Source organism: Monodelphis domestica, chromosome 3 (assembly GCF_027887165.1).
Source record: "Monodelphis domestica isolate mMonDom1 chromosome 3, mMonDom1.pri, whole genome shotgun sequence".
NCBI classification, from domain to species: Eukaryota; Metazoa; Chordata; class Mammalia; order Didelphimorphia; family Didelphidae; genus Monodelphis; species Monodelphis domestica.
The window spans coordinates 34,916,549-34,941,286 of NC_077229.1; the positions used below are offsets into that span (position 1 = coordinate 34,916,549).

Here is a 24,738-nt window from a genome sequence, read left to right on the forward strand (position 1 = left end):
TTTTAAAACTTCAGAAGAGTGGCAGGGGCAAGGCAGTTGAGGTTAAGTGACTTGCCTAGGGTCACGCAGTTAGGAACTGTATGAGGTAAGATTTGAACCCAGAACTTCGTGAGTCCAGGCTTGATGCTCTAACCACTGTGCTGCCTACCTGCCCCTTACTTATTAACTCTTGACTGGTTTAATCCATATGGAAGTCTCTTGAGAGCTGGGAACTCCAAGCAGTTAGGGATTTGGAGTCAAGAAAACAAGGGTTAAATCCTCTCTCAGGCACTTGCTTGCCTATGTGACCTTCTGCAAACCATTTAAACTGTCTGGGCTTGAGTTTCCTCATCTGCTAAATGGAGAGATATTCTTTAAGGTTCTTTTTTGCTCTCAACCAATGATCCTATAACTGATGGAAAAATAAACCCTACAGTAATCTCTTGAGTGCTATAAACTCCAGGAAGGCAGAGATTTTAAGTCAGGAAGACCTGACTTCGAATCCCACGTCAGGTCTCTAATGATCTTATACGACACCAGTCCAACTCTGTCATTTTGCAGATGAGAAAACAAGCTGAGAGAGGTAATGCCCATTTCCCAGTGACCAAGTAGCAGAAATGGGGCTAGAAACTGTGCCTCTTGATTCTTAATAATTATACAAAAGAACATGAGGTGCAGTGGGGAAACCACCATCATTTTAGAGCTGATAAATGGAGAGAGAGATCAGGCACCATGATATAGCAGAGAGAAAGTAGGCTAAGGAGTCAAGACGATCTGGGTTGAAGTAGTGTCTCTGATATGTATTAGTCACGAGCTCTTGGGTAAATCACTTAACATTTGGGTGCTCTAAGCAAATCTCTGAGGTCCTAAGTTGTAGACAAAATGCTGACCTGCATTGAGAGCTCCCTATGCTAATACAACCAATGATCCAGTTTATGGATAAAGGGAATAAAAAAATCCCAAATCCCTACCACACATGACCATTAATAGTATTCTTTTCTCTCTACCCTTTGCTCTCTTAGATTAAGAAAAAAACATGGAGTCATGGGCTAATTTAGACTAATTTGATTCATGGACATTATACATATGGTCCACTACATAAGCAAGAGATAATGGTAATGATCCAGTGGGGGCTTTTTCCTCTCTCCTCCCTTGTTGAAGAAGAACCATCTGTTTCTGCCATTATGGGAAATCTCCTTTCCTTGCTCCACCTCACCTTGCAAAGGCTGTACAGGATAATAAGGATCCCTCCTAGGAAATAGCTATTGGAGGGATCATCTCCCATGATGTATTTGTACCACAGCTGGATGGGAACGAGTGACCGGAACAGCTGGCTCAGCTCCTCAATCACCAGATAGAACTTGCCCTGTAACCACACCAAAGGCATCAATTATGATTACTGCTAAAGACCCAAAGGGCAATGTCAGAGGGGCTTGGACACCCATGATAATGATGCTCTGAGACCTCCACAGGCCATTAATCAGTATCTAGAAGCACTTAAGCAGGCTTCTAATGGGGGCAGAGACCAGTGTCAGGGAGAGGCAACCCCTGCCCGCTGCCCTCACCCGGCGGCTGCCTGCCGCCCAGGAAAAATCAAAAGGTGAAGGGAGCAGGCATTTAGATTGCATTTCAGGGGGATGGAAACCCTACACCTCTACTAGCGGGTGCAGGGGGAGTGGCTGTCAGCTTCATCCCTCCAGGGGATGCTGCTATTTCAAGCTGAAGCTATAGCCGAAGTTGGTGGTTCCTGATGAACCAGCCATGTGTAGAATTTTCAGCACAAAATATTGGTCTGTGGACTGAGGACCAACCTAAGTCAGTTGAGAGGGAATCATTACCAGGTTGGATGAAAGATGCCCCCGCAACTCTCAAAGTCTTCCTACTGATGAGGAGATGGGCTGTAACTTGTGGCAGTAACAGGAATAGTCACTGGGAAAATCCCTGATCCTTGAAGTATGTGAGTGTTCTTAATTCTTACGAAGGATGAGGATGGTAAAGAACTTTTCAGCTCTAAGATTCAAGGGGAAATGGCACAAAAGTTGGACACAGGGAAGTTGAAGAAAGGGGATTGTGCAGGTGGAAAATTTGCCACACCTGAGCTACATTCCCAGCATCCTTTTAGGTTACGTCCTCATTTTACGTAAGGATGCTGGGGTGATCAATTTGGCTGAGAGCCACGCTGCAGGGCTCTTTTTTGGAGCTCGTGCTTTTGGTAAAGTGCTGCAGGTGTGAGTCTCTGGCTCTCTTTGCTCTGCTCACTTGACTGAAAGAATCCTTTTTCTTTTCCCTCTCTTTTGATTTATTATTAAAATCCTATATATTTTTAAATACTAGGAGAGTTGACTAGGAATTTAAAGTGTTCAAACAAGAGCTGTCAGGACAGCAAAGGGTCTTGAAAGAGCATACCATATGAACATCTTTGTTTTTTTTGTTTTTTGTTTTTGTTTTTTTCATTTATGTCTGAGTGTGATCACATTTGGATCTTCTTGGCAAAGATCCTGGGGGTGGTTTGCCATTTTCTTCTCCAGCTTATTTTACAGATGAAGAATTGAGGCAAATAGGGATAAGTGACTTGCCTGGGGGGTCACATAGTTAACTTTTTTTAACCCCACAAAATATTTATTAATATATATTGTGTGATATTCCGTAAGAATCAGTCTGTGGCACAATGTGTGTCTTTGTGTCAGATACTGGAGAAGTGGGATTCCAAAGTCTTTCCTTCATTCTAAGCCCAAAACTCATTTCTTATCAATGATATCCTAGATCCATGATGGTGAACCTCTGGAATACGTGCCAGAGGGAGCACTTAGAGCCCTCTCTGTGGGCAAACGATCCATTACTCCAGCACAAAGTTCACCAGAGTTTGTTACTAGAAAGCCAGAGAGATGCAGAGCTGAGTTGCTCCCCTCCTCCTCTCCATACACACCTGAGGACATTTTTCACATCACCTGCCTCTCTAAAAACGTTCACCATCACTGTCCTTGATGGAAATATTTAGGGGATTTGGGGCAGGGAGGCAAGTTTTTACAGATTATTTTCTATCCATTTGCTCCAGACATAGTTGACTTGGGAAGAAGGCAATGCAAGATTTCACTGAGCTTCTTAATTATCAAATTATCAAATAATTATCAAAACCAAAATTTGACTGGTAAAGTAGCACTAAGTTTTCAATTATCCTTAACTAGTGAACAAGTAGAATTCAGGATCATCCTGAAACTCTCTCCTTGGTTTGCCCAGGCAACTGTTCCTAATGTCATTCTAGTGAGGGGTTAGGAGTATAATCATTAGGTGACTGATTGAATTCATGAAGATCAGTCTTCTTGATTCCAAGCCCAGTGCACTATCCATTGTGCAACCTGGCTGCCCATAGTCAGGTGAAGGAATTAGGAATGCTGAGCCTGGAGAAGAGAAGATTCATGGGGAGAGAAGGAAAGGTTTCTCTGAATTTTGGAAGGGCTGTCCTGGGGAAGAGGGATTATTTGTTCCTCTTAGCCCCAAAGGGCAGAATAATTCAGGGAAGGTGCCAAGAAGCAAATATTAGTTAGTTGTCTGGAAAAACCTGAGGATTAGAGCTATCCCAAAACAGAATGGGTTGTCTCTGGTAAGCTCCTCTTTCCTGAAGGGCTTCAGGAAAAGGATGGATTAGTACTTGTTGAGTACATTGTGGAGTGTAATTCTTCCCCCTGCATCCCCAGAGGTAAATTGGAATAGTTGTCTGCTGAGTTTTTTTCCCACCTACCTCTAATGGGCTGAGACACATTCATGCCCATACTATCTGAGATATCATGTTTTCAAATGGGTTAGATTATATTGAAAAGGAAACTGTGAAGGGGTGGAGCCAAGATGGCAGAGTGGAGTTGGCATTTTTTTTGCTGACTTCTCCCAACATGTCCCCGGAACAACAACTTAAAAAATACACCAAACTGAATTTTGAGTGGGAAAGACAGGAAAGTCACAGTGAATCATTTTTCTATCTCAGGGCAGCTTGAGAAGACAGAAAGAGTGGTCTGTGGATACTGGAGTGAAGACAGGCTGGTGGAAGCAGCAGCAGCTAGGAGACAACAATAATGGGCTGAATACCTGATCAGAAAGATTCCAAGTGATTCCTGTACTAGTCTTAGGAGCAGGATTGGGTGCAATTTGGCAGTTTTGGGTTGCAGTTCCAGGGAAGAGAAGGGCAGTCATGGTCGTGAGGGATCAGGGAACCTAGCTGGGTAGGACCAGTAGGAGGGCAATGACTAGACCTCTACCTGGTATCAGACTACTTTGGAAGCACTGAAAACTTATAGGACTCCATTAAGCTATGAAAGCAGCAGGAGGCCAAGAAAACAGCTCAGGTCAGCCATCTTCCTTGAAGAGTCCAACTTTAAAGAGTCCTAAGTCAAGAAATAGACTTTAAAAATGAGCAAACAACAACAAAAAGAAACTAACCATTAAAAGCTTCTATGATGACAAGGAAGCTCAAGACACAAACAAGCAATGCCTTGAAACATTTTTGCTGACCTCTCCCAACATATCCCTGGTACGACAACTTTTAAAAAATTTAAAATTTAAATCCATTTAAAAGTAAAAGTCTTATAAAAGTAAAAGACACAAAAAGTCTCAAAGAAAAATGCAGATTGGACAGAAGCCAAAAAAGAATCCCAGAAGACCCAACAAAAAGTATTTTTTATAAAAGAACAAAAGAAAACTTTTAAAAAATCAAATAAGAGCAGCAGGGGAAAAATTGGGAAAAGAAATGAGAACAATGTGAGTAAATTATGAAACGAGAACTAATAACTAGGTAAGAGGCACAAAAAATCCCGAAGAGGATAACTCCTTAAAAACCAGAATTAGCTAAATGGTAAAATACTGCTATTACTACTAATAAAAATAATAATAAAATTTACATGCTTGGCACAGTGTCTGGAACATAGTGAGCAAGATTATTTTATTTGATCTTCACGATAACCTTAGGAGGTAGATGCTAATCTCATCCCTATTTTATAGTTGAGGCAAACATAAATTAAGTGACTTGTCTGGGGTCATACAGGCAAGAAGTATATGAGGCTGGATTTGAACTCAGATCTTCCTAACCCCAGGACTAATACTGTTATCTACTGTACCATCTAAATGTACTGAATATAAGTTTGGTAAAAGAGCCCCCCCCCCCAAACTGAAGAAAACAATTCCCACCTGGAGCAGACCCAGATAACTCATCTGGGCTCCCTCCTCCCTGCCTTCCCATATACCCTGGACTCGTTCCCAGCGTTGCCCCCACCCTTACTCAATAACAAATAAAATGTCAGTATATCACCAAAAAAAAAAAAAAAAGAAAGAAAGAAAAAGAAAACAATTCCTTAAAAATCAGAATTGGTCAGATGGTAAAAGAAACACAAGACCAAAATTAAAAAAAAAAAACTTTTTAAAAATTAGAATTGGTCAAATGGAAGTTAGTGATAAGAAACAAGAAAATAAGTAAAAAGGCTAAAAAAAATAGAAGAAAACATGAAATACAGGAAAAACATGACTAGGAAAACACATTGAGGAGAGATCATTTAAAATTATTGGATTACCTGAAAGTTATGATAAAAAGAGCCTAATCATATTTCAAGAAATTATAAAGGAAAACTCCAAATATATTAGAAGCAGAGGGCAAAGTAGAAACTGAAAGAACAGACTGATCACCATCTGAAAGATATCTCAAAATGAAAACTCCCAAGAATAGTACAGGTAATTCCATAGCTTCCAGGTCAAGAAAAAATATTGCAAGTACAGAAAGAAATTATCTAAATATTATGAAGCCACAATCAGAATTACACAAGATTTAGCAGCTACCACTTATATATGAGTGGAGGGCTTAGAATATGATATTCCCAAATGCAAAGGAGCTAGCATTACAATTGAGACTAACCTGCCTTGCAAAACTAAGTATAATCCTGCAGAGAAAAAAATGGATATTTAATGAAATAGAGTACTTTCAAGCATTCCTGATAAAAAAAATTAGAGCTGAATAGAAAATCTGACATTTAAACATAAGTCTCAAGAGAAGCATAAAAAGGTAACAATGAGTAAGAAATCATAAGGGACTTAATATATTAAACTGTTTACTATTTCTATATCATAGGATGATGTAGGTAACCCATAAGAACTTTATCATCATTAAGACAGTTAAGATTCTACTTAGAGGGTGTGGGTGTGAGTCTATTAAAAGAAGAATACATGGGAAAAGAAAAAAGGGAGAGGAAGAATAGGGGAAATAATTTCATAAAAAAGAGGTGTATAAGGAAAATGGTGAGGAGTGGGAGTAGGAAATACTTGAATTCCACTCTCATCTGAACTGGTTCAAAGAGGGAAGTTGAATATAAAAATTCTTCTGACCTAACAATGAAGTAGGAGGAAAAGGGAATAAAATAAGGGGACAGAGTGAAAAGAGGGAGGCTAGATAAAGGGAAGCAAAACAGACTTTGAGGAAGGAACAGGGTAAAAAAAGAAGGATAAACATAAGATAAAATAGGTTGTAGGTGGTGTAATGGATAGAGTTCTGGGCCTAAAGCCAAGAAGATTCATGTTCCCGAGTTCAAATCTTACCTCAGACACTTCCTAGCTTTGTGACCCTGGGCAAGTCAGTTAACTCTGCATCAGTTTCCTCATCTGTAAAATGAGCTGGAGAATGAAATGGCAAGCTACTCAAGTATCTTTGACATGAAAACCACAAATGGAATCAAAAAGAGTTGGACACAATTAAAATGACTCAAAAACAACAAACAGAAAAGACTAGGGTGGAGGGAAATACAGAGTTAGTAACCATAATTGTGAATGTTAATGGAATTAATACATCCATAAAACAGAAGGAGAGATAGCATAATGGATTAGAAACTATACCATACAACAATATGTTCTTTAGAAGAGACACACTTGAAACAGACACAGAGTTAACAGAGTTAAAATAAGAGATAGGAGTTGAATTTATAATGCTTTAGTTAAAGTAAAAGAGGCAGCCACTGCAATCATGATCTCAGACAAAGTAAAAGCAAAAATAGACCTGATTAAAATAAGCAGTAAAACTACATTTTGTTAAAAGGTACGACAGACAATGAATATTAATAATGAACAAATATACAGCAACTGGCATAACATTCAAATTCTTTTTTAAATAGCATTTTATTTTCCCCAATTTACATATAAAACAATTTTTAAACATTCATTGAAAATAATTTTTTGAGTTCCAAATTCTTTCTCTTTCACCCCCTCATCTTGAGATGGTAAGCAATCTGATACAGATTTTACATATTCAATCACATAAAACATTTTTCTATATTTGTCGCTTTGTGGAAGATACCTCAAAAAAAAGGAGAAAGTGAAATACAGTATGTTTCAGTCTGCATTCAGATTCCATCAGTTCTTTCACAAGGAAGATAACATTTTTTGTCATGAGTTTCTGAGATATCATTTATTTAAAAAAATTGTTTTCGAGTTCCAAATTCTCTCCTTCCTTCCAATCCTTTCTTTTCTTACCTTACTGTCTACTTCTTCTCTTAATCACCTCCACTCCTCCCTCCTCCCTGCAATGGTAAAAATCCAAATTCTTGAAGGAAAAGTTAAATAAGTTATAAGAGAAGTAGACAGTAAAACTACTCTAAAGGGAAACCTCTATTTACCTCTCTCAGACCTAGATGAATTGAACCATAAATTTACAAGAAAGACATTAAAGAGATGAATAGAAGTTATATATGATAAACTTTTGGAGAATATTGAATGGTAACAGAAAGGACTATACAATTCTCAGCTATACACAGCACCTTAACAAAAATTAAAAATATATTTTTAGTGTATAGAAACTTCCGAACAAAAGCAGTAAAACAGAAATATTTAAGGTACCCCTTGAGGACTATCATTAAAGATAATGATAACAATGAGATAACATACCAACATTTTTGCATTACTTAAGGGAAATTGTATATCTCTAAATGCTTATATCAATAAAAGAGAGAAAGAAGAGATCAACAAACTGGGCATGCAACTAAAAAAATAAAACAGAACTAGAAAATTGAAAATTTCCAAATAATCACCAAAATAAAAATACTGAAGTAGGAGCTAATTTTATTTTTTAAATAAAAACAATAAAAATTATAAAGTATTGGATAATTTGATTTAAAAAAGAAGAAAATCAAATTATGAGTATCAAAAATTTTAAAAGTGAATGCAGAGGCAATGAAGATAAAATAAAAGCAATTAATAAGAGCTGTTTGTCCAACTTTATATGCCAATAAAGCTGACAATCTAAATGAAACAGATGAACATTTACAAAAATATAAATTACCCATCTCAGCAGAGGAGGAAATAGAATACATAAATAACTCTATCTTAGAAAAAGAAATCAGAAAAAGAACAAGCCATAAATCAGCTACTTAAGAAAAAAATCACCAAGATCAAATGGAGTTACAAGTGAATTTTATGAGGACCATTTTAAAGAACCATTAATTCCAATATGCTACAGACTTTTAAAAAAATAGGTGGAGTCCTACCAAATTTCTTCAACTACACAAATATGGTTTTGGTACCAAAACCAGGGAGAGGCAAAAGAGAGAAAGAAAATGAAAGATCAATTTCCTTAATAAATATTGATGCAAAAATTTAAAATAAAACACTAGTAAAGAAATTGTAACAATATGTCAAAAAGATCATATACTGTGACTAGGCTGTATTTATACCAGGAATGCAGGGCTGGTTCAAGATTAGGAAAATGATAAACATAATTAACCACATCAAGAAGAAAAAACCCACAAAAATAACATAATTATGTCAATAGATGAAGAAAGACCTCTTGATAAAATATAATATCCATTCCTATTAAAAATATGAGAAAGCATAGGAATAAGTGGAACTTTTCTTAAAATTATAAATAGTAGGGAGCAGCTGGGTAGCTTAGTGTATAGAGAGCCAGGCCCAGAGATGGGAGGTCCTGGGTTCAAATTTGACCTCAGACACTTCCTAGCTGTGTGACCTTGGGCAAGTCACTTAACCCCCATTGCCCAGCCCTTACCACTCTTCTGCCTTAGAACCAATACATAGTATTCATTCTAAGGTAGAAAGTAAGGATTTAAAAAATTATAAATAGGATGTATCTACAACCAAAAGTAACCATTATTTATAATGAAGACAAACAGCCTTTCCAAGAAAATCAGGGGTGTAGCACAGATGTCCATTATCACCACTATTATTCAATATTGTATTAGAAATGACATTTAGACAAGGAAAAGAGATGGAAGAATAAGCATAGGCAACAAGGAAACAAAGCCATCACTTTTGCAGATGATATGATGGCATATTTAGAGAACCCTAGAGAGTCAATTAAAAAACTAGTCAAAACAATTAACAACTTTAGCAATGTTGCAGGATATAAATAAACCCACATGAATAATCAGCATTTCTATAAATTACCAACAAAACATAGCAAGAAGAGATAGAAAAAGAAATTCCATTAAAAATTAAAACAGTATAAAATACTTGAGAGTCTACCTGCTAAGACACACATTGAAACAATATGAGCACAATTGCAAAACACTCTTTACTCAAAAACAAATCTAAATAATTGGAGAAACATTCACTTCCTATGGGTAGGCCAAGACAATATAAAAAGCGACAATTCTATCTGTTTTAAGTTGCTTATTCAGAGCCTTATCAATTAAACTACCAAAGAATTATTGTACAGAACTAAAAATAACAACACAATTAATCTGCAGGAACAAAAGGTCAAAAATACCAAGGAAATCAATGAAAAAAGAGAATGAAGGAAGGGGGCCTTACCCCTATCAGATTTCAAACAATATTCTTCACAGGAGGTGAAATGGATAATTTTGATGACATGAAATTGAAAAGATTTTACATAAACAAAAACATGAAGCCAAAATCTGGAGAAAAATCAGATGCTGAAAAATGCTAAATAAAGCAAGTTTCCCTTATAAAAGACTCATTTCTCAAATATATAGGGAACTTTGCAAAATTTAAAAAAATAAGAGAAATTCTGCAACTGATAAATGGTCATTGGCAGCTTTCAGAGTAAGAAACCAAAACTATCAATAATCAAAGAAAAAATGCTCTAAATCACTGATTAATGACATGTAAATTAAAGCAACCCTGTGGTTCCATATCACACCCTTTAGATTGGCTAACAGGACAGAAAAGGAAAATGGCAAATATCATAAAGGATGTGGGAAAATAGGGACACTAATAACTGTGGATGGAGTTCTGAACGGATCCAACCATTCTGGAAAACAATTTGGAACTCTGCCCAAAGAGATTTTAAAAAATCCTGTATGTTCTTTGATCCACCAATACTACTAGTAGGTTTATACTAGAAAGGGATCAAAGGGAAAAAAAAGGGGAAAGACCCAGATGGCTTCAAAGAACAGGAAATTAATGGGATATCTATCAATTGGGGAATGGCTGAACAAATGAAAACATATCCATGTAATGGAACACTACTGTGCTATAAGAAATGATGAGGGGAATTGTTTCAGAAAAACCTGGGAAGACGTATATGAACAGATGCAGATGAAATGAGCAGAACCAGGAGAACAATCTACACATTAATAGCAATATTGTAAAGGTAATCAACTATGAAATACTTAATAATTCTGATCAATACAATATCCACCACAACTCCAAAAGGACTCAAGATGTGCTTTCTACCTCCACATAACAAAACGATGGACCCAGAGAACAGATTGAAGCATATTTTTCTCCCTTTATTTTTTTCTGGCTTTTTCCTCCCCAGAATATGACTAATGTGGAAATGTGTTTTGCATGATTTTATATATTTAATGGGTATCAATTCTTGCCTTTTCAATTGGTAGGTGGAAAGATGGGCAACAGAATTTAGAACTGGGAATTTTTTTTAAAGCTGTGAGTAGATCAGGAATAAAAAGAGTTACATGAGAATGAGTTGAAGAAGTGATGATTAGTCTAGGGAAAAGATGTGAATTTGTTTATATTGGCTCTAAAAGACAGAGCAAATTAAGATTAATTGTATGAAGCTATAGAGAAGCAGGTTTAGCTGGCTCAATATAAGGAAAGCCTTGATGATCAGGGTTGTCCAGAAGTCAAATGGGCTGATCGTGAAGTTGATAAATCTCCCATCCTCAAAGGTCTTCTTTTCTTATTTATTTTTTAAACTTAATTTAATTTTTAATTTTGTTCCATGGTTGCATGATTCTTGTTGTCTCCCTCCCCTGTCCCATTACTGATGAGCAATTCCACTGGATTATATATATATATACATATATATATATACATACATATAATATGTATATATATATATACATATAATATGTATATATATATATATATGTAATCACTCAAAACAATTTCCATATTATTCACTTTTGTATAGAGCAATCCTTTAAAACCAAAATCCCTAATCCTATACCCATATAAACAAGTGATAAATCATATGTTTTCTTCTGGATTTCTACTCCCACAGTTTTTATTTTCTAGACGTGGATAGCATCTTTCTCATAAGTTCCTCAGAATTGTCTTGCATTATTGCATTGCTTTTAGTAGAAAAGCCATTACATCTTCAAAGGTCTTCTAAGGGAGCCTGGGTGACTAATTTCCTGGGATGTTGGATGGAGAGGGAAGACTCTTGATCTTTTGCTTTGTGTGTGGGTTGGACACCTGAGGTTCCTTTGGACTCTTAAATTCTGGGTCTTATCTCAAGGTACCAATCATCATCATCACCATCATCATTCAGTTAGCATGTTGGGTTTTGGAAAGCACTTTACAAATATCATCCCATTTGATCTTCATAACAACCTTGGGAGGTAGGTTCTACTAACATACCCATTTTATATATGAAGAAACTAAAACAGGTGGAGATGAAAAGAATTGTCCATGGTCACCCAACTAGTTAGATATGAACTCAGTTCTGATTCCAGGACTAGTGCTTCATTGTGCCAACTCTTTAAGACTCAACTCTTTATGTTCAAGAGATGTCAATATGCCAATTTGATGGATGAAATGTCTTCATCTAAGAGTTCTTTATACCGAAGAAATCATAGGTCCAATAAAAATGTACCAGGCAATATTCTAGGCACAGGTACAAGGCTCTGGGATATAAACATAAATGTGAAACAACCTCTATCCTCAAAAAGGGGCAGATAATACTTAAAGAGAGATGGTGGTCATGGATGGAAGTTTTGGTCTATAGAGTCACAAGAAAGGGAAAGATAGCCATAGAAAAATGAATTGTCATTTCCTAGCTGTGTGACACTGGGCAAGTCACTTAACTCCAATTGCCTAACTCTTATAGCTCTTCTGCCTTAGAACTGATACTTAGAATTGATTCTAAGACAAAAAGTATGAGTGAAAAAAATCAATAGTCATCCCTTTTCCAGAGTAGCAATAATACTGACTTGATGACTGTTCCCTGAGAAAGAGGTAGAAAGTAGGGTTGAGGGAGTAAGGGGCATGATCTTCCATGATTCCTTTTGGCAGATAAGCCAGATAGGCTGAGGTTTCCTCGTGGATGGAAAGACCATAGGGTCAGAGATCTTAAGCTGGAAGGTATCATAGAGGCCAACTCAATCCAGTTTTCTCATTTTACAGATGAGGAAACTGAGGCCTAGGAGATTTGCACAAATGCATCAAAAATAATAAGTAATAGGTAGTATTTGAGCCTAAATTCTCTAACTCCACAGCACTGGTCTTGATGATTTTTTAATCATCTGAATTCTGAATTGAATCAAACTGAAGAAAAGGAAAAATGTTACAGAATTGGGAAAAGGTTAAATTATCCCAGTGGTCAAAAAAGGGGAAAATGTGCAATTTATCAACTATGAGCCAAAATCAATTGGACTTTGCCAATGAAATTTTGGAGCACTTTACTCAAAGGATGGCTAGTTTGAGAGCACTTAGAAGGTAAAGCCATGATTACTAAAAGACACATGGTTTTCTTCAAGAACAACTGTGTCAGATTAATTGAATTTCCTTTTTTGTGACAGGGTCATTGTATTTGTAGACAAGATTATATTAGCATTTCATCATTATAACTAACCAAGTCTCTCACATTATCTTCATGGACAAGATGGAGAGATGTGGAGTTTGTGACAAAATGGTTATATAGATTCATAACCTGATGAATCACAGGCCCCACAAACAGGCACTAATGGGTTGATGCTAACTTGAAGGGAGCTCTTTGGTGGAGTACTTCCAGGGTCTATCTTTAGTCTTGTTCAGCTGGATACTTTTAGTGATAATGTGGATAAAGTCATAGAAGACTGGCTTACTAAAACTACAGATGTCTTTACGCCGGTAGGGACAACTAATATGCTGAATATCAAGGATATAAAAAATTACAAATGGCAGAAACAAATACATTGAAATTTAATAGGAATAACTGTAAAGTTCTAAATTTAGGCTAAAAAAATAAACTTCAGGGATATATGGTAGAGATAGAGAAAACACAGAGCCCAAGAGACTGTGGGAAAATTAGATATGACTAACCTGTGGCAACTTCTAAAGGGGAATAATACAGAATACACATACTTCTATGTATCTCAAAGTACCTAAAATACAAATATAGGAACATAGGCCCATAGACTAATATATATATTATATATGTATATATAATATATATATTATATAAAATATATTATATTATATATAATATAATAACTAAAATAGATCTAAGAAATGATTGACTGCAATTATATTATTTTATAGATGAAGAATCTGAGTTTAAGAGAGGTAAAGTGTTTTTCCTAGGGTCACACTGCCTAAGATAGGACCTGAACTCAAGTCTGTCTTACTCCAAGTCTATCTGCTTAGCTACTTCTTAGGGATGCGAGTGTATGGCTAGATTAAGTTTACTGTAAAAAATAAGATCTTGGGGTTTTGGTGTACTACAAAGTCAATGAGTCAGAATTGTCATATTTGGCCAGAAAAGCTACCAATATCTTAGGATGCATTAAAAAAATTAGTACCCACAAGGATGATGGCAATAGTCCCACTATACTGTGCCATGGGCATACAGTATCTGGAATATTACGGTCTTTTCCAAGTGCTATGTTTTAAGAAGGACATGGATAAACTAGAACCTATCAAGGAGAAGGTCAGCTGGGTGGTAAAATAGATAGAGCACTGAGTCTGAAGTCAAGAAGACTAATCTTCCCAAGTTCAAATCTGGCCTGAGGTATTTACTAGCCATGTGACCTTGACCAAGTCATTTGACTTAGCCTCAGTTTCTTCAGCTATAAAATGAGTTGGAGAAGGAAATGGAAAACTACTCTGGTGTCTTTGCAAAAAAAAAAACAAACTGAAATGGGATCACAAAGAGTCAGAAATATCTGAAAAACAACAGAAAGTTTAAGTGAATATGTTAAGCCTGGAGAAGAGAAGATATGGGTGATGGCATGATAACATCTTCCAGTATTTGGAGGGCTGTCAAATGGAAGAAAGATTAGTTTATTTAACCTATCTCATAGGGAACTAGGTAGAAATTGCAAAGAGGTAGATTTAGGCTTAATACAGGGAAACATATTCTAAAAATGAGAATAGGATGTCTTAAGAGATAGTGAGTTCCCCTCCTCTGGAGGTCTTCAAACAGTAGTTTAATGACTATTCATCTCTGAAAGGATTGTGAAATGGATTCTTGTGCAGGAATGGCTTAGTGTCCCTCCCAAATCTAAGACTGTTTCTCTAAATACAGGGAGAATTATTAGAAATAGGACTCATTTAAAACTATATTAACTGGGGCTCTTTAAATGGGTCAAATTCTATTAGAAATGATTTTAGGTTCTTGCTAGAAAGATCTTATCATATGAACTAACTGAAATTTTGGACAAATTGTTCCTTTTTTCTCTGGGCCTCAGTTTCCTCATCTGTAAAATTAGGGCCTTTGCTTAAATGGGTTTTAGGTCCTTCCTCACTCTGATATTCTCTGTTCTATGTTTCCTTCCAGCTCTAAAACTTTCAAAGTAATTTATGAATAAGAGAATTATGGAGAAATTATTTCTAAGATATTCACCCTTATTTATTCTCAATCCTTGGGTTCCCCCCTTTCTTGCAGTGGAAAAGTTTCTCTAAGGTCATTCCTCCAGTCTCTTTCTTTCCTGAGCTCTTTATTGTTTGTTTTAACTCTGCCTTCACTTGTTATTGTGGGGTCACTCGCCAGAGAGGGGGCCACATTTCCTGCTTTGATACTGAAGGACTGAGCCTGAGCGATGGCCTGAAAACAAGGGCTTGTTTTTCTAGGGTTGTGTACAGGAGAGGGCCTCCATCCCTCTGTTTGTTATTTCAGGGTTGCAAATGAGAGCAAGGCAAGTGAAGTTCTCTCCCCCTCAGGACAGCCAGTACTGATGCACTTAGCCCTTTCACACTGTAAGACTATGCCAACTTGACACACAGATGGAAGAAAAGATGAGCCTGGCCCTTAACTGAAATCTTCCCCCTCTCTGGAAGACATGTGCCCCCTTCACCCTCCCTACCAGTCTCCCCCCCCCCCCCCATCACGGGCTTGCTCACTTGACATCCTGAGAACAGGAACCAGAAGAAAATGGTATGGCAAATGAGGATTGTCAAAGAAAGCCAGCAGGAGAGCTGGAGTAGTGTTCACGGGTCTCTCAAGTGTTGATAAAGTGTGGATGGTGGGTGTCAAGGAAGTTGGGTAGAGAAGGGCAGAGACACACAGAGAAAAACATGAGAGATGAGGCAGAGATGAGAACCAGAAAGACACCCAGAGAAAAGGAGAGGGAGAGGTGAGAAAGAGTAGAACAGAGAAAGAAAATGAAAGGTAGGAGAAAGAGCAAATGAGGGAAAGAGGGAGAGAGAGAAGGGGACAGAGACAGAAAGAAAGAGAAAGAGAGATGAAACAAGACAGAGAAGAAAAAGCAAGTTAAAGGGGAAACAGAAAGCAAATCAGAGAGATGAAGAAGAGGGGAGAACAAGACAGAGAGAAGAGAAAGAGAAGATGGAGGGAAAGACAGAGACAGAAAGAAAGAGATGGAACAAGATAGAGAAGAAAAAGCAAGTTAAAGGGAAAACAAAGTGAATCAGAGAGAGGAAGAAGAGGGTAGAACAAAACAGAGAGAAGAGACAGAGAACATGGAGGGAGAGACAGAGCCAGAAACAGAGAGAAGAAAAAGCAAATGAAAATGAAAAGAGAAAGCAAATCAGAGAGAGGAAGAAGGGGGGGGGGGGGGACAAGACAGAGAGAAGAGGAAGAGAAGATGGAGGGAAAGAGAGACAGAAACAGAGAAGAAAAATCAAGTTAAAGGGAAAAGAGAAAGCAAATCAGAGAGAGGAAGAAGAGGGGGGAACAAGACAGAGAAAAGAGAAAGAGAAGATGGAGGGAGAGACAGAGACAGAAAGAGAGATGAAACAAGACAGATAAGAAAAAGCAAGTTAAAGGGAAAACAAAGCGAATCAGAGAGAGGAAGAAGAGGGGGGAACAAGACAGAGAGAAGAGAAAGAGAAGATGGAGGGAGAGACAGAAAGAAAGAGAAAGAGAGATAGAACAAGATAGAGAAGAAAAAGAAAGTTAAAGGGAGAAGAGAAAGCAAACCAGACAGGGGGATGAGGAAGAAAGGGGAGAGAGGGAGGGAGAGAGACAGAGAGAGCAAGGCAAACAGAAAACAGTAAGAAAGAGGGTGAGTAATAAAGGTACATAAAAGCAAATAGAGAGAAAGAAATGAGGAGAACAGAGAAAAGAAACATAGAGAAGAGTGAAGGAGAAGGAAAGAAAAGGAAAGGAAAAAAGGAGAAACAAGAGATGAGAGAAAAAGAGCATGAGAACTAAAGCAAAGAGAGATAAAGAACATGAGAGAGATGCAGAAGAAAACAAAAAAGCCAGAGAGTGGGAAAGAATGAAAAAAGAGAAAAGAAAGAAATGAAAAAGGGAGAGGGAAAAAAGAAAGTGGGAGGGGGAGAAAGGAGCAAGAAAGGACACGGGAATGAAAAGAGAAAAGATGAGGGAGAGAAAAGAAAGAACAAGGGAAACACAGAAAAAAGAGATGGAGAAAGGAGGTGGGAGGAATGAAAGGATGGAGGGAAGAAAAGAGAGAGGGGAAGAGACCCCCTCCCCAGTTGTGGCAGGGCGCTACCCTGGCTCCGGGGTACCACTGGTGATGTCATCCCCAGCCCTGGTCATTAATCCCCTTCATCCCTGAGCAGAGCTGGGATGCAGCCAGCCTCTGCCAATGCCTTCCCCCCGGGTCTCAGGGATGAGATCACTCCGTCAGCCTGTCGTCCTGATCCCACTGCTCTCAACAAATCGAATCCTTCAGAGAGCTCTGGCATTCTCATGATCTCATAGCCCCCCGGGATGCACCGCTCCGGGATGAGGTCACAGCCGCAGTGGCGAGAGGACCCGTGGGTTTTCTTTTCTTTTCTTTCTTTTTTTTTTTTTTTTGCTCCAGGTCCTGGGGGGCAGTGCATAGCATAACTGCTGCAGCCCCAAGCCCGCCCCATCCCACCCTCCCCACCTCACTCCAGTGAGCAATTTATTAAATTAGCATGAAAGGCTGGAGCCCCAGTTTGCTGCAATCATCCTTTATTTCTTAAGCCTTGGGGACAGGAGGTGGCTTTTGCTAATGACAAGGCTATCGCTGCCTTTGACAGTTTCATACCCACCTACTTCCCTGCCCCCTAAGATGCTGCTACCCCCAATGCTTAGCAAGTCCCACTGAAGGTTAACCAAGACAACTGCCTCGCAGACAGTGCAGTCAACGTCCTTTCCGTCTCTCCTCTTGCCAATCCCTTCTTGCTCGTTCTTGAGGTAGAATAATTCCACTCGACTCAGTGATCACCTATTAAACACCTACTTTGTGTCTCCTCAAAAAAGGAATGACAGTCCCTGCCCTCAAGATGCTTGCAGTCTGTGGGGGAAGGTAAGAGATGACTGAAAGGGGGAGACAGCCAACAAGCAGGGGAGCTCAAGAAGGACTTCTGGGGAGGTTGCCAAAAGAGCTATAAAATTCATCTAACCAGATCCCCTCCCTGAGACTCGGAGAGGGTCAGGGACTTCCCCAGGCTCCTATAGGAACTAGCCAAGATCGGAACCCAAATATTCTGAATGTCCGCTATGATCCACTGCTTCAAAAGGTCAACAGTGATGGAGGGGAGGACGAAGAGCATTCCAGGAATGGATGGGTTGGAACAGGGAAGGATGAAGCAGATCCCTGCAATAATCCAGGCAGGAATGAGGAGGCGAGGACCTGCCCTTGCCTGGTCCTGGCTGGATCAGGAGAGAGAAGGGGCGATGGGCTAGAGATGCCATGAAGGCAGCAAAGAGAGGACTTGGCAACTGATCATATCGGAAGGGGGAGAGGAGTCAGGTGGACTGAAGGGTTGAGGGAGACACCCAAGTGACAAGCATGAGAGGAAGGTTGTACCCTAGACAGTAATGGGAAAATTAGGAAGACGGGAGGGCTTGGGGAAAAGATAATGAGTTCAGTTTGTCAAGGACCTAGAGTTGGAGTTGGCCAATAGACAGCTGGAGATATGGCGCTTGAGGTTAGGAGAGAGGATGGGTAGGGCTTAATAAGAAGACCTGGGTATCACTGACATAGAGATGATATTTAAACAATGAGATCAACAAATGAGATAGAATAGTGGGAGAAAAGAAGAAGACCTAGGCCAGAACCTTGGGGGACCTCCACAGTAAGGAAGGAGACCTGGAGGAGGATCCAGAAAAGAAGCCCAAGAAGGAGCAGTAAGACAGGTAGGAGCAGTGCCCGGAAAACACAGAGCACTACTATCTTATCTTACAGGGAACAGGAAGTCACAGGAGGTTGGCTGGAAGCTACAATTGCCCTAGGGGTTCTCTCCCAAACCCACTGGGACTGTGGCTTTTAAAAAGAAATGCACAAAGAACCACAAAGCACCACCAAACCAACCAGAGAATGGAGAACCCTGTGCTATGGCTCATTTGAATTAGGATGGGTACCTCAGAGGAAGGAATACTTGGTGTAGGTTCCATTCTCACCTCTAACCTTTTAAAATCTGGCTTTCTTCAAGCTCAGGTGACTCTTCCACAAGGAATGTTGTTCTCATTCCCTTCTCTCTCTCTCTCTCTCTCTCTCTCTCTCTCTCTCTCTCTCTCTCTCTCTCTCTCTCTCTCTCTCTCTCTCTCTCCCCTCCCTTTCCAATGTCTTCTCCTCCTCCTTCTTCTCCTTCTCCTTCTTCTCCTCCTCCTTCTCCTCCTCCTCCTCTTCCTCCCCCTCCCCCCTCCTCCTCCTCCTCCTCCTCCTCCTCCTCCTCCTCCTCCTCCTCCTCCTCCTCCTCCTCCTCCTCCTCCTCCTCCTCCTCCTCCTCCTCCTCCTCCTCCTCCTCCTCCTTCTTCTTCTTCTTCTTCTTCTTCTTCTTCTTCTTCTTCTTCTTCTTCTTCTTCTTCTTCTTCTTCTTCTTCTTCTTCTTCTTCTTCTTCTTCTTCTTCTTCTTCTTCTTCTTCTTCTTCTTCTTCTTCTTCTTCTTCTTCTTCTCTTCCTCATTCTCCTCCTCATCTCCTTTTCTTTCTTTCCTTTCCCATTCTCTTTCCTCTCCCTCCTTTCCCTTTTCTAAGTTCCTTTCTCTCCCATTCTCTCTCTCTCCTCCTTCCTTCCCTTTCTCTGTCTTGTACTTAGTTGCTTATATGCCATCATAGCCTTCCCTTATCTCCAGCATCTGACATAGGGTAGGTGCCCAATTAATACTTGTTCTCTTGAACTGAATGGGTTAGATCAGAGGTGTTTAAACACTCCAGGAGGGGCTGCAGGCTAACCCGCAACCCTCCTAAGCAGGACTGAAACCAGACTGAGAAATTGATAACATAAGAAATAAAAATACAATAGAATACAGATAATGTTACTATGTGGTCTTCTAAGCCAGTAGAGCCTGCAGGGATCCCTATATGCAGTTTATAGGCTCCCATTTCTATTTGAGTTTCACACGATTGGCTTCTATCCCACTCCTGAAGAAGTGACCACTCTGTTAATAAAACCAAAGACCCCATATCCCCAAGCATTCCCTGAAGGGCTTGGAGATCCCAGAAATTAAGAGGCCTTCTGGGGCATCTGGTCAAGGTATGTTTTGGACCAGGCCTGTGTTCATCAAAGGAGAGGACTCTTGGAGGGAACTCCCTCTACCCATATACAATGACACTTGTCTCCAAGGGCTAGCTGGAGCACTGAGAAATGAAGTAATTTGTCCACAGTTCTAGAGGATTTGAGGGAAGATTGGAATCCAGGTCTTTTTTACTCCTTCTGAACACTACATATAGCCACAGGGTCTTCAGAGAGTATTCCAGCCAGTGTTCAAAAGTGTATGCTTTGGGGGTCAGTTGGGTGGCTCAGTGGATTGAGAGTTGGGTCTAGAGATGGGAGGTCCTGGGTTCAAATCTGACCTCAGACACTTCCTAAATGTGTGACCTTAGGCAAGTCACTTCACCCCTATTGCCTAGCCCTTACCACTCTTTTGCCTTGGAACCAATACACAGAATTGATTCTAAGATGGAAGGGAAAGGTTTAAACTAAATGAGCTGGAGAAGGAAATGGCAGACCATTTCAGTATCTTTGCCAAGAAAACCATGTCTGCCTCAGTTTCCTCATCTGTAAAATGAACTGAGGAGGAAATGGAAAACCACTCCAGTATCTTTGCCAAGAAGATCCCCAAAATGGGGTCATGAAGAGTCAGGCTGAAAAGTGACTGAACAACAAAAATTAATAACAATAAATGCTTGTTCGTTGAATGACTGAACTGGAGTTGAAGTCAGAAGACCCAGTTTACTACTTACTGCATTGGACAAGTCATCTCTATACACCTCAATATGCCTTAGTTTCCTCTTTTGTAAAATGAGGGTATTGGAACATTCAGGGGTTCTTAATCTTTTTGGTGTCCTGGATCTCTTTGGCACTCTGGTGAAGCCTATGGCTCTCTTCTAAGGATAATTTTTTAAACCTTTGGCTTCCATCTCAGAATCAATACTGTGTATTGGTTCCAAGGCAAAAGAGCGATAAGGGCTAGGCAATGGGGGTTAAGTGACTTGCCCAGGGTCACCCAGCTGGGAAGTGTCTGAGGTCCAATTTGAACTCAAGTCTCTAGGTCTGTTTCTCAAACTCAGCCACCCAGCTGCCCCCCAGAATCATATTTTCTAAACCCTTACCTTCTGTCTTGGAATTGATACTGTGTATTGGTTCTTAGGAAGAAGAGTGGTAAGGGCTAGGCAGTGGGGGTTAAGTGACTTGCTCAGGGTCACACAGCTGGGAAGTATCTGAGGCCAGATTTGAACCCAGGACCTCCCATTTCTAGACCCAACTCTCAATCCACTGAGCCACCCAGCTGCCCCCCAGAATCATATTTTTAAATAATTAGAAGACACGCAAAATTCCAGCTAGAAGTTAGTGAAAATAAAGATCAAGTTCCTGAAATTTGTCTATAGACAATAGGTAAAGAACTCTTGGACTTGATGACTTTTAAGGCCCCTTTGAGCTCGAAATAATACTGTCATCCCAAATGTGCAGCCCTAGGGAGGAAGAAACCCCTTCACCTCTCCCCCAACCTCAGTTTTCTCCTCTGCAAAATGGAGATCCAAACTCTTGCTGCCTTCCCCTCTCAGAGTTGTGCCGAGGAAAATTCTAAAGAATGATGGGTTTACTTTAAAGGGCTTCCATCCATTGGATCTGTTTCTGGGGTTGGCTTTGCCAGAGCAGGCTGGCAGATGGTCCCCAGGGCTGAGTTCGAGGCTCCTGTGTACCCGTGGGAATAGCAAGGCAGAGACAAGAAGTCAGCCTACTAACAAACAGCGTATCAGGTGGAGGCTGGAGCTGTCGCTCCATCATCCTCATTGGCTCGGGCCCTGTTTATTTAAAACCTGCCGTCAAAATTAACAGGGTGCACCCACGTGCTCCAGCAACAGCCTCTGGCACATGGCATGGTTGCAATAAACAGATCTTTCTGTCCCTGGGACTTGGGGAGGGTAATTATAAGATGTTGACGGTTCAGCTCTAAATGGCCTGGGATCCGATTCTCTCTGAAGAGGCTAAGGCCATCTCTCCCCTGTCATCCCACTCCAAGGCAGGCCTAGAACCCCCCCATGCACCCCTACTGCCAGCACAGCACTCCCATTGGCGGTGGTCTCTCTATATCGGCTGATGCAGCCTGGCTTGGGAGGATCTCCAAGCACCCAGAGAGTCAACTTGATAAAATGATGAAATCAGATGTAAGCAGAGTAAATGGATGAAGAAAAAGGGTAGGGATCTCCAATGGAAAGAGGATTGGACACGGGGTCAAGATCCATGGAATCCAAGAGTTAAGGAAGGGGTGTCAGGGGTCCTTAGTCCATTTTACAGATGAGGAGACTGAGGCTCACACAGTTTAAATAACTTGCCTGAGGTCACAGAGGCAAAAGATGGGAGAGTTGGGGATTGAGGTCCTCTGACTTCCAACCCAGTAAGTCTTCTTCTGTCCCAAACACCCCCTCTAGCTGTGCGTGACTGGAGGAAACCACCCTGTAAGCCTCTTTTCTCACCTGTGAGACAAGAGAGTTGGGCAGAGACTTAGAGTCCCAGCAGGGACCTTAGAGGCACACCACTTGCATGGGAGAATAGGTGAGAATAAAAACAAAGAGGAAGGAGGTTCTGGCCAATGCACTGCAAAGGACTGGGTCCAAGAAGCGGATGCCATTCAACTTCAATTGGGTCTAACTGCATCAAAGGCAATTCTTAACTCCTCCCTAATTTCTGATCTCTGCAGAGGCTGTTCTCTAGACCTTCTCTTCTCTCCTCAAACCTTTCATTTGCCACAAATGCCTTCTTTTCTTAGACTTTTTACCTTATGATCCCTTGACATTTCCCACTGTTATTTCCTCCTTCATTCTAGTCTCCAATAAAGAGATGATCTTCTCTTCATCAAGCTCCATCCTTTCTTGTCCCTTCTATATTTCCCCCTCTTTCCTAACAGATTACTTCTCTCATACGTGGACTCTTCCCCCCTCCTTCTCTCTCTCTCTCTCTCTCTCTCTCTCTCTCTCTCTCTCTCTCTCTCTCTCTCTCTCTCTCTCTCTCTCTCTCCCTTTCCCTCTCCTCCTTTCCTTCTCTCTCCTTCCCTCTCTCCCCCTCTCCCTCTCTCTCTCCCTTTCCCTCCCTCTCCTTCCCTCCCTCTCCTTCCCCACCTCTCTCTCCCTCCTTCCCTCCCTCTCATTCCCCCCCTCTCTCTCCCTCCTCCCTCTCTCTCCCTCCTGCTCTCTTTCCCTCTCCCTCCCTCCCTCTCTCTCCCTCTCCTTCCCTCTTTCTCCCTCTCCCCCCTCTCTCTCCTGATTCCTTTCCTGCTGCCTAGATATATGCCCAAGTCTCTCCCATCCTTTAAACAAACCCCAAACCTGGCCCAACCACCCCTGTATTTCCCTTCCCATTCAGAGCCAAACTCACTGGGTACTCACCTCCTTTCTTCTCATTTTCTTCCTGACCTTCTTCAATCTGGCTTCTGACCTTGTCACTCCACCAAAGCTGCTTTCTACAGTCTCTAATCACCTCTTAATTGCCAGATCTTCCAGTCTTTTCTCAATCTTCCCAAGTTTTGACCCCTCTGCGGCATTTGACACTATTGACTGTCTTTTCTTCCTGGATAGTCTCTTCTCTCTGAGACTCAACAAGACCACTTTCCTGATTCTCTGTCTTAACTGTCTGCCTCATCTCCATTTTCTTGGCTGTCTTGTTGTCCACAGAACAACCCTGCCCCATGGCTCCACTTATTCAAAATCTTACTTGGTGGCCTTGTCAGCTCTCGTAGACCTAATTATCACTCCTACGAAGATTTATCTACCCAGCCCCAGTCTCTCCCCTGAACTTCAGACTTGAATCATTAATTACTTATTGAGTCTTTCAAACTGGATGTTACAAAGTTCTATTTAGTCCTAACAGAACTAATTGTCCTTTCCCTCAAAGTCACCCCATTTTCTGAACTTCTCTATTATTATTATTGGGGGAACCATGATGCTCCCAATCCTCCAGGCTCATCTGGGTGCCATCTTCAACTCTTCCCTCTCCCCCTCATCCAACATATCAAATCAATTGCCCAATCTTCTTGTTTATTCTTCAATGGCACCTCTTCCATGTTCCTCCCTCTCTTCACATACCCAGCCACCATTTTAGCTCCAGGGCCTTGTCATTACCATTCACCTAGAGATTAATACATTGATTTCATAATTTCTTCCCCTGCCTCAAATCTCTCCCTATCCCAATTTTACGGCCACTAGATGGTGCAGTGGCTAGAGTGCCAAGCCTGGAGTCAGGAAGGCTCATCTCCTAGGGTTCAAATCTGGCTTCAGATATTTCCTAGCTGTGTGGCCCTGGGCAAGTCACTTCCTCCTGTTCGCTTCAGTTTCCTCATCTGGAGAAGGGAAATGGCAAATGCCTCCAGCATCTTTGGCAACAAAACCCCCAAATGGGATCATGAAAAGTCAAGTACAACTAAACAACAACAATCCCAATCCAGCCTCCAGAGCGATTTTCCTAAACCACTGGTCTACCCATGGTAACCCTCTCCTCAGTGGACTCCAGTGGCTCCCTATCACCTCTAGAATCAAATATAAACTCCTCTGTTTGGCCTTTACAACCCTTCCTACTTTTCCAAACTTTCTGGATATTATTTGTCTTTTATTGGCTACCATTTCCAATTACGATGCCCAATAATAACCATTATTGGATATTATTTCCTTTCACACACTCTATGGTTCCGTCAAAGCAGCCTTCTCATTCTATGCCCCACATGACATTTCCTTCTCCCATCTCAATGCTTTTGGACTAT

The 24,738-nt window shown here is 40.5% G+C and overlaps 1 protein-coding gene across 10 annotated transcripts in view; it reads right to left on the bottom strand.

Annotated features, from left to right (window-relative positions):
• The window catches only part of RNFT2 (ring finger protein, transmembrane 2), a 91,619-nt gene that overhangs the window by 7,972 nt on the left and 58,909 nt on the right, over positions 1-24,738 (bottom strand). For 8 of the 10 annotated variants that reach the window (XM_056821675.1, XM_056821673.1, XM_007490304.3 and 5 more), the window contains one exon: positions 1,196-1,345. The exons of the other annotated variants lie outside the window; for them this stretch is intronic. In XM_056821675.1, the coding sequence (XP_056677653.1) occupies positions 1,196-1,345 (150 nt within the window). The remainder of the gene's footprint in view (positions 1-1,195; positions 1,346-24,738) is intronic. 10 annotated transcript variants of the gene reach the window in all.